The sequence below is a fragment of the Cicer arietinum genome, chromosome 4 (assembly GCF_000331145.2).
Source record: "Cicer arietinum cultivar CDC Frontier isolate Library 1 chromosome 4, Cicar.CDCFrontier_v2.0, whole genome shotgun sequence".
In the NCBI taxonomy this organism is placed as follows: Eukaryota; Viridiplantae; Streptophyta; class Magnoliopsida; order Fabales; family Fabaceae; genus Cicer; species Cicer arietinum.
This window is the reverse complement of record NC_021163.2, coordinates 18,932,374-18,943,263: the sequence shown is the minus strand read 5'-3', so window position 1 is coordinate 18,943,263 and position 10,890 is coordinate 18,932,374. Positions and strand designations below refer to the sequence as shown.

At 29.3% G+C, this 10,890-nt stretch overlaps 1 protein-coding gene across 5 annotated transcripts; it reads right to left on the bottom strand.

Annotated features, from left to right (window-relative positions):
* Positions 1-5,661: 5,661 nt before the first annotated feature.
* On the bottom strand, positions 5,662-10,268 carry LOC101500747 (uncharacterized). Of its 5 annotated transcripts, none has more exons than XR_012162561.1 (6): positions 9,786-10,268; positions 8,971-9,186; positions 7,217-7,242; positions 6,854-7,134; positions 6,259-6,399; positions 5,662-6,003 (listed from the first exon to the last, which is right to left on the bottom strand). XR_012162561.1 is itself a non-coding variant. In XM_004497355.4 (5 exons), the coding sequence occupies exons 1-4, from the start codon at positions 10,137-10,139 to the stop codon at positions 6,894-6,896; spliced, it is 837 nt and encodes a 278-aa protein (XP_004497412.1). In that variant the 5' UTR covers positions 10,140-10,268; the 3' UTR covers positions 5,662-6,003; positions 6,854-6,893. The 5 variants fall into 5 exon arrangements, 2 of the variants coding, with proteins under 2 accessions (XP_004497412.1, XP_004497411.1); XR_189696.4 differs by having other exon boundaries at positions 6,259-6,324; XR_001143700.3 differs by having other exon boundaries at positions 6,259-6,319.
* Between the last annotated feature and the right edge of the window lie 622 nt (positions 10,269-10,890).

Below are 10,890 nucleotides of genomic sequence, written 5' to 3'. Positions count from 1 at the left end.
GTTCTTCATCAATGTATTCTAGCCGTTTGAAATGAATGAATGTCAATTATTTTAAGTTAATAAAAAAAAAAATATTGGTTGTAATGTTTATTATGGATGTCCCTATATCTTATACCATCTTGAAAAATTTATTCCTTTTTATGTGACTTTCAATGTTATTAATTATTTCTTTATAAACATACCTCTAATTAATTAAATATTTTACTGGAATTAACAATAAATACTATAATGCAAACATTAATTATTTAACTAATCAATACATAAAATACAATAAAATAATTAAAAAAAATTAAATTATATTAATAAATATAACAATACATCACAATTAATGATGTTGATTACATGTGTCAGCAACGATTGAAGAATGTTTTTTTTATTATGACAGAGATCGACATAACCTGCACTTTCTTAGCACTTTTTCTATGTATCGATTTATATTCTAATGCACTTATTCTTTGGACGATATTTCTTGACTATCCGCATTTGAGGATTGTGACACACCCTAAGATCTTCATAATCGAGCCTATATCATTTGTTTGGTATATGTTTTAATGTTTCACTATATACTTTTAGTATCATTTCCACCTTATACACATGAGGTATAAGTATCGAAAAATCATATTTTATGCTAGAACATGTTACTATCACATATCTTGTTCATATTCTAGAACAAATTAGTAAGTATTAATTAGGATTATGTTTGGAAAAATAATAATAAATGCATCTAGTAAATTGAAAATGATCTTATATTAAATGATACATTTTTTATCAATTAGAAATACTTGAGTCTATGCCTCTAGTTTTGATTCCCGTCCTTAATCGGTTTGAGTTTCATGTTTTAATGGTTATTTGGTTCTAGTAATAGTTTCATATCGATATAGAAACTTATTTTGATTATAGAAAAGATTTATCTATGTCAAAAATTAATTTTCATCTGGTAAAAGTCGTTATAAAGGCTAAATCGTATTTTAATCAATAGAAATTGTTATTTACTACAAACTTAATTTTTATTTGGTTAAAACTTTATGTTGTGATAGTTTGATTATTGAATAAATTTTCAGAAACCTTATTAATGTTAAAAATAATAATTTTTCCAAGAAATAATAAATGTGTTAAAAGTTGTTGTTGTAGTTTTTCATTTAGAAGAATAAAGTTATGATTTTTATGAGGCAATTGTGTAAAGGCTGTGTTGATTTATATAATAATAATAATAATAATAATAATAATAATAATAATAATAATAATAATAATAATAATAATAATTTGGTTATTTTAAGAGAATTTATCTAAATCTTAAACTGAATTCAAACTTTATTTGAGTAGGAGTTAGTAGTTGAAAGATAATTAAATACTAAGTTAATTATTACTTATTTGAACGCGTGAACTGAGTTGAACAAGAGTTTGTGACATATAATTTTAGAAACAACTTTGGTAATAGTAAGGACATCACTCCATATGTTTTACTACTTGAATTATATGTGATATAAATGCATTGTGATGTTATTTATTAGTTCTGTTTGTATGATATCTTCAAAATATGTGTGTTAACTTCAAAATATGTTTATGAGTGATATTTTGATATTAAGTAATTGATGTATTTTAATTGGTAACAAATGATTATTCAAGCCGATGACTTGATGCCTAAGCTAAATTAGTTTAAGACAAGGTTGAATAGTTTTGAACGCTATGGTTGAGTGATCTATTTTGTTACTAACTAAGGTAATGACATTCATGCATGCATTGGTGACCATAGATTTAGTCACGAGTACACGACAACAATTCCTTCAAAAGACAATGTGATTCAGAAAAATATTCAACGGTTGGATACTGAACATTAAACTCTAAAGAGCATTCGCCCAACGGTAAGACATTGTCCAAATGGTGAGACTTTTTTTTTTCTCTACGAGGTGGTAATATTATGGAATCATGCGTTGACATATAGTCTAACAAATATGATTTGTGCATTTTGGTTGATTTGTATCTTTGTTGCTTTGTGGTTATAATTGTTAAATGAAGTATATGATTTAATTATATTTTTGCTATAATAAATATATACCCATGCTTATTTGTTTTGTGTTTATTATTTGGAGATAACTCTTACATTTGAGATGACGTCACATATAGGTTACTTGAGAGAATATTATCGTGGACCAACCTAGTAGGAGAAATGCGAGGAAGCACAATAACATGCAGTTGAAGGCTTCAAGATACTTTTGTATTGATGTTATACTTGTTGGGAGAGTTTTCAACAAGAGTCCAAAGTCATGACCGGCTATGATTTATTTTGGGTAGTAAAAAACCAAGATTTTTGGTTTTAAGAGTTTATTTTGTTTTACAAGTTAAATTTACTTTTTGTAGTTGTGAATACTCTAATTCAATATTATTGAAAATATAATTGAAAAAGTTATTAATTGGTTTTAAAGTAAATGAGTATTGAAGTTAATCTTATAAAAAAAATGAATTTGTCTCCTTACATTTAGAATTTCGTTAGTTAATGTCTCAAAGCAGTTCGATAATGGGAGTATTATAAAAATATATGCTAAAGGTATTTATAGTCTCATTGATCTTAATCTATTCGTTCAAAAATAATTGAGCTATTTGATCATTTCACAAAGAAAAATGTATAAATGAAAGATATAAAATATTACTTTTATCAAATTATCCTTATTGATGCATTATCAATGTTATAAATGTATAATAAAAAATATTACATTAAAAATAATACAAATATTACCAATTAAAAAGTACGATTAGAAAAAGTGCATTGTAAATTAAAATTGTCTATTATATTAAGAATTTTTTTTTTACAAACAAATCAATTATTTTGGAACAGAAAAAACACAAACAAGCGTTTAATTCATAAATACTGGAGAGTACCGAAGAGCACTAACAACATCAATAGATATCGAAAGTCAGACATTAATGCGATGACTCTCGTATTATATATATATATATATTTTTTTTTTTTACACATGTCAGTATCAAATACCAACACGTTAGTGACATATTAAATGTATTTAATTTTAATTTATTTATTTATTGGTATCAAGATTTCAATGTCATGTGGTGTAATTTGTAGATTATATGTTTGTTTTAGAGCTTGCTTTAGTTTTCATTGCAAAAATTTATTTTCCCCCTTCCTTTGTCATCTATTTGCAGAATTTCAAAGCACGAGTTCCTCTTTTCTCAATGATATAGTACTTCGCAGCACAATCCAGTTCCCAAGGCACCAAAACTAGAGTTTGGTTATCCTTACAACCTTTTTTCTCTCTTTCTATGCAATTTAGTAAAGACAAAGCTAAAGACAAAAAGAAAACAAATCATGTTTATTATTAATCTAATCGTCCAACTTGCAGTCCTTTATGCAGCTTCTCCTTGACCTCACTAAAATTTGAGAGTTAATACTATTCAAATGGATATGGCAATGTCCTTCTCTTTCTTTTATCTTCAAATTTGTTTGAAAATATAGTGTGTTTGAAAATCAAGGTGAGAAATTGAATTAGATCGGTTCGAAGATAACGCCAACTTCTTTATACCTCTACGAAAAAGTAAAAATTTTACTTATTAAAATATTTATAAAAAAATGCTTAATAAAAAAATCTTAAATTTTAATATTTTTAAAATTAAAATATATATTTTTTTTAAAATTTAATATTGTCTTAATATTATTAAATTAATTAAAAAATATATTACATAATATCAATCATATTAATTTAGTAATATTATGTTAAAATTCAAAAAATTCGTTTTAAATTTGATATTAAAATTTTAATTCTAAAATTTTGAAAATTTTAAAATATTAATTATAAATTGTCAACGTTTACAAATTATTGATATTTTGTAACTATTTAGTGATTGAATGCAATGTATTACCTATATTAAGTCATGGGATAAATATAGATATCCTACTTCAGTGAGTTATTCAATTCTAATACTCCAAATGTAATTTACCTAGGTTGTTTTTTGCATTTTAACATTCTTTATTTGAAACAAAAATTTAACGTGTACTTAAAATTTGTATAAATATTTTTACATACTAGTACATAATTATTAAATTCAAAAATAAATTACCCTTTCATGTATTAAAGAATGTTCAAATTTTTAACTATTAATAAAATGAATAATTATTGTCACAAAATAATAAAATGGATAATTAGGTGGGGACCGTTAAAACTTAATCATTTTAAGGAAGATAGTAAATTGCTTATTTATTAAGTAGTTTTAATGATAGTATTTGCTTTATTATTATTGTATGATGAAGAAAAAAGGTAGGACTAATTAAGGAATCTTGACTTAGGGACGAGGAGAGAAAAACAGCAGTTAGTAAGTTGGTAGAATAAAGTGTATTTATTGGCTGCAAACTTTATTATGATGAGAAGATTGAAATGGAATGAGGTGTTGTTGGGAATAGGGGAGTGGCATTCTGGAACCCCAAAATTGATACATGGCACATGGATTGCAGAATCAATAATCAATAGAAGCCACATAAAAGCCTATCAAGGAAAATGTTTGCAACAAGATATATTCAGATAATTTGGACCCACCAAAAAATAAAATACACACCAGAGTATGTGTGAGACTGTAATTTTGGAAATATGCTGTAATTTTTTTTTTTGTTCTTGTTTCATCTTAGCTTCGTATGAGTTGTAAAATAGATAATTTGTGTAGTGAATTTTATGGTACAATCAGTTACAAATTCTCTAATAAAGAAAAGAATTTAATAAAGTCAACTTTATAGGATCTATATCAAATGACCCGGGTGTTCTAAGAACAAGCCGGTTAAAAAAAAACATTTAGAGATATAAATGTCTTAATCATGAAACATCACATAAATAACAAATACACTTCATAAAAAATTATTGAAAATTTTGTAGTTTGTAAATATATTGAAAATCATGAAACATCACATAAATAACAAATATTATGCTATGCGTTTTCAAACGCAAATATATTATGCTAACATGAGTATATCGACTCAATATTTTAGAGATTGTATTTTAATTTTAAAAATTAAATCTCTAATATTTTAAAAAAGAAAACTTAAATCATTTTGGAAACTTTGATACAAGTATTCTTGAGCTCTAATATTCTTTAAAAAAAATTGGACCATGTATTGTTAGTTTTGTTGCACACCCAAATGACCGGCTCTAGTGGGATGCATCTTTAAAAAAGAAATTATTATAGTGATATGCATATTTGCAATGTTTATAAATAATTTTCCTAACTAGAACATAGACTCATTTGATAGATAGAAACCTGGTCCATTATTAGATAATATTTATGATTACGGGTTGACTGCAAGTCTAATTGTCAGATAGCATGATCCTATTTCACATGAATAATTCCTATCACGTACAACTTAGCTTAAATTATTCAACATTTACTTAATTTTTAATCTTACAGTAAGATTTCTCAACACCCTCATATGTATAAAGTTAAATATGCAACTAGCAGCTATTTGCAAGATTGTGTACATTTATGAATGTCTCTACATTAAAGTATCCACAACTCTGTACACAAAGCTGGTCTTCTGCGCACGTTTGGTCATGCAGTGAGGTAAAAGAAATCACGACGAAAAAACTACATTAATGTGGAAACTATGTTTTGTTGCTTATGGTATTCACGGTGAGAAAAGCATCGGGACGCAAGAAAATCTGACCAAACGCATGTTAAGTTGGTTACAAGCTGGTCTAAGGGGTCATTTTACTTGGTGATAAGCATTCCTATGCCTAACATGACTTCAGATATACACATTTGAAAAATACACAAATTTTGTGTCTGTCTAAAAGTATACTCAAGACAAACTATGTGTCCAAAATTACACTTTCTTAAATATGTGTGGAATTATTAGAAACATGGTAGTGAAAATTAGCCTCTTTCTTTACTGCATTTCCAAGTTGAAGACAAAAGTGCACACTGTTGGGGTTCTTGGTTTGATTATGACAATACAATGACATGCCTTAGAGAGAGACACAGCATGATCCGTTCGAGTGAGTTACTATACTGCAAAATTGCATTAGAGGAAACAGTTAATGTTCCAAGTTTCACTATTACAATTTACTTACAAAGTAAAATAATAAAACTGGCAAAGAACAGAAGGGTAAAACAAGGTGCTCTGCATCACAAGTATTTGGTCAAGGCCGTGAACGTGTGAATCCAGAAGTAGAAATCTCAAATATAACTTTTTTTTTATGTTACAATATTAAAGGAGACAACAGAAGGTTAAAGTGAAAACTTGAGGATAAAGTTACTACAAACCTTTCATAATGTATAAGATTCAATAGTAACACTAGTGACTGCATTAAAGAACCCTTGCCACCTACACTATTGCCAACAGTGAAAGACTATTATCAAGGACTTCAATCTTGTTTGATTAGCTTTTAGTATATAGGAGCATCTCTGTTGACATAAATTTATGATTCTTCACTAATATAAACGTTTTTTTTACCATATAGATGGAATATTGTCAAATAACTGCTATAACATTATAACATAGCAAAATTTAAACAAACTACTATTACCATGCGATCCGTGGTTTAACACAAAATGTTGTCAATTAGTGACTATTGGCTATTGCAACGCTGTAGTGCTATAGCATAGTAAAATTTGAACCAACTGCTATTTTCTACGATTTACAACCGAAAACACTGTAATAGATGTTTGTATAGAAGTTATATGAGAGAGTATATGAAAAAATTGAAATGTAGAAGCTAACTTCAACTTATGAAAAGCTGATGATGTAAAAAATTGGTCAAATAAGAGTTTTGAATATTTCTATTTTCAGAAGTGCTTCTTGTGAAGTTTATCCACAGAGGCTCTATATCAATTTTACAGGTGGACAAGATTTGCTAACCTATTCCTCAACTTCAACTTCAATACACTTCCAGTAGTAATTACTGAGAATCATTGGAACTTTGTTCTTCATTCGTGCTGCTCAATTCGGTGTCGTTTGTGCGAGTCTCTACCGATAAATTTGATAAACTAGACTGATCGGCGCTTTTGTTTTCAGTTTCCTTTTCAGTTGATTCTCCAGTAAAGGATTTGATGGCAAGCTGGCCAGAATAAAGGAATAGGCCAAGGGAATTTAGGCCAAAAATAAATGTTGCAAGGTAGGTTAAGCCGTTTATGATTGTCCTGTGAAAATTTGTCAGATTGTTATCAGGTGTTTCGAAAAAAATAATGGTAACACCCGAGATAGATAAGATATCGAAGCTACCTTACAGTGATTGTTATCTGGCGGGCCTGAAAAAGCATACCATCATAATGTTAGAGTATGGTGCAAGCAAGAAAAACAAATGAGTATCAATGCATGAATAGCTGTTGTGTAGTTTTTTTCTTCTACAAATTGAATAAATAGATTGTTTTTGTATTAGTACTATGAATGTGACAAAAAAAAAAGAATTTTATGAAGGACACAACAATACAAGGTTGCCACATAAGCATCTCACTTGTCAGTGCCAGATCATCCAAATTCAGTTACTCCGCCCTAAATACATAGGTGCAGAAAATATCAGTTATTTAGAAAACTGGGTGACATAAATAGTAGATTTAGAAATAGGGGTATCAAAATTGTGAAGGAAGCAAAATAGAGACTAAAATTGTATTTAAGCCTAGCTATTTTTTCGCATTTAATATCTTACACTTTCTGCTTACTTGTATAGTAATCAAAATATAACTGTCATAGCAATGCAAAATTGGTATTGTTGTACTTAATACTTGTATTGAGCACAATTATATGCTATAGCAGCAAAAGATCTTGTGCTCTAAAAAGAAAATGCACAAGTTAGTCCCCTGTATATAGATGCGTACAGAGACATATAACACCTTGTGATGAGCATAACATAACAGGCACAATTGCAAAAGCTTATTTCCCTTCAAACAAATAATGTTATAGTAAATTTGTATATTTACTCCAGCTATAAGCATCGAAAATTGAATTTTCTATGCAGTCCAGGAATGCATTCAAATAAAAGAACAGTGTCTACATTTTAGATATTTTTTCCCATTTAATATCTTACCCTTTCTGCTTACTTGTGTAGTTATGACAATCAAAACGTTTAAAATAGACTCACATGATTGGTAAAATCTTTAATTCCAACCAAGGAATGGATTGCCTCAAGAATTAATATATGCAATTGTTGAATTTCAGTGCAAATGAATAGTCTAATCATTGCAGTTTAGTGGGATTTTGATTGGGTGAAGTGTGACTACATGCAGTCAGCCACATCTAGATCGTCCGATGAAGATGAAACATTTCAAATTTTAATGCAGAAGTCGACTTTTAATCTAAAATACTGAGCATAAAAGATGAACTGTCCAATCTTTATCGAACGGTTTAAATGTGGCTGACTGCATGCAGCCATGGTTGTGACTGCACACAACTCAAATCCAGTTGAGTGCTCAGTATTCAAAGGGCTCATCAATGAAAGACACGGGATAACAATGAATTAATACAATTCAACATTAAATAGGCAAGCAATATAAACAGTGTTGCAAACTTCAGATTATGTCTGTACACCAAGCAACGATGACTACTAAAGGGTGAAACATTGGTAGTTCAAAGATCAACATTTTGATCAACTATATCCAAGGCAACGGGCTTGATCTGTTCTTGATTGGTAAAAGGATAACAAAGGTATATATATTTGAAGTAACTTTTTGGAGTCTCAGCTTGAAAATTGAAATTAAAAGAAGTTTGATCAGCCACCAGAGGAAAAAATGTTCAGAATAATTACTTAAGCTTAGTAACCAACAAAATTATCAAGAGATGAAACCACACCATTATAAGATTGTCATTATTACAATTAAGATGAGTAACTAACATTAACAACACTCCAATAAGTCCTAACCGTTTGACCTTTTTCTCTGGTTCAATTAATCAAAGAAAACAGCCTTATCTGATTCCAACTAACATGCTGTGCAACAAAAAAAACAAATACAAATAAAAGGACATGAGAAGATGAGACATACAGAGAAATCATCTGAAATAGATTGCCGGTTCAGAGCTGCCTCGATGGTAGAGGCGAACCTATACAAAATAAGAGAAATAACGCCTGCTGATATTGCTCCAAGAAACGCCTGAACAGGTGAAGGTGAACCCTTAGCATCTATTGAAGCAGACCTCATAGCTTTCAAGGTGTCCAGTGCTTCTTCCTTAACTGACTTCTCTCCCGAAGACCTGAATTGCTAAAATCACAAAAAAAAAAAAAAAAAAACACATTTCAATGAATACACAAATTTATCACAGTAGCACATATCACTGTAAATCTTAAACACAAACAGCACCACAACAAAACAATTCAACAAATCAAATTCTTCAATTTTTCACTAAAGATCATGCTTTAGACTCATTTATCACCTTGCATTTTTTATGAAAAAGATAACTAGGTAAATTATATTAGGACAAATTGAAATCCAAGAGAGGCAGCAGCAATGTTATAAATCGTGGTGCCAGCATCATGATCCTTGATATATTAAGAAAAACTGCAATCTAATACAGCAGACGTAGCCACAACTATAGTCATAAAGTTGTTGCAAAGACATAAAAAACCTTACATTGCAGTCACAATCATCGCCGTAGCCTATTTCAAAAACAGCAACTATTCATTTTAACCAATCATTCTCTCCTATTTGGTCCCTAGGGAAAATTGTTCCATTAAGTGAAGAAATCATCCCAATTATGAGAACAAGAAATAGTGGAGTAGCAATTATTATAATATACATAGGATATAACGAAATAGGATAAATAATTGAGTGAAGTAAGATAGATGGAAAAGGGAAAGAACCGTTTGTTTGAGACGTTTAGCTCTGCGGCGGAGGGAGCGAAAGAGGAGAACGGAGATGGCACCGGTGAGGAGAACACTGGAAGCGACTTGAATAGGAGAAGGGTCGTCGGTGAAAGAGAGAAGAGAAGGAGTTGAAGAAAATGGGAGTTCGATGGGTCCGTCTGTTTCTGGTATTGTTGTGGTGGTGAGTTCGGCGAGGTGGGTGAACCATGTCAGTGATGAAGTTGAAGGAGGAATAACGGAAATTGAAAAGGAAGTGGGTTTGCGGAGATAAGGGAGAGAGTGATTACGGTGGTGAGTTAGTAATGGGATTGGATTTGAGAAGAGAAGGTGCTGGCACTGTGATTGCAACATTGGATTCAATTGAATTGAATTGAATTGGATATATATTCTTTTAAAAATTTATATCATAAGATGAAGCTATTTTTGAAGATTGAAGTTTTCTCTTCAATAAATATCTTGTGGATTTTGGTGGGAAAAACAAACACCACCAACCATATAACCATATGTCCATATCTATTCTTCCGCTTATCTTTTTTATTTTTTTTTTAATTCTTTATTTTCAAATGGGCTGTGTTTGCAGACCGACCAGAATATTTGACAAATTTACTTACTACCCCTTCCAATTATACTTCTTACACCCCACAACTGATTATCAAATTTATTACAAGACTGTTTGCCAGAACAGTGTTTTATTTTATTTTTAAAAATAAATTGCTATCTAATTTTATTTTAATTGATTTTGAAATGAATGATACACTATTATGGTATTTTTTGAATTTTGAATTTTGATTTGTTGACATTTCAATACAATCAAATTTAAAATTTGTTCGTGGATATTTGAGTTTTTTGAAATTCTTATAAATTCAAATTCTAGTATCAAAACCTATTTTTATTTTGATAAATATTAACTGAGTTTTCCGTGATAAAACATTTCCACTCGGTTCTTGTGTTTCAACAAATACAAAATGATTTTTTAAATTTGCTTTTTAGTTATTATTTAAAATGATTTAGGCTAATTTAGGTAATTCATGTATGTATGTAGGGTAGGAGGTAAATTTCTCTAGAATATATATATATATATATATATATATATATATATATA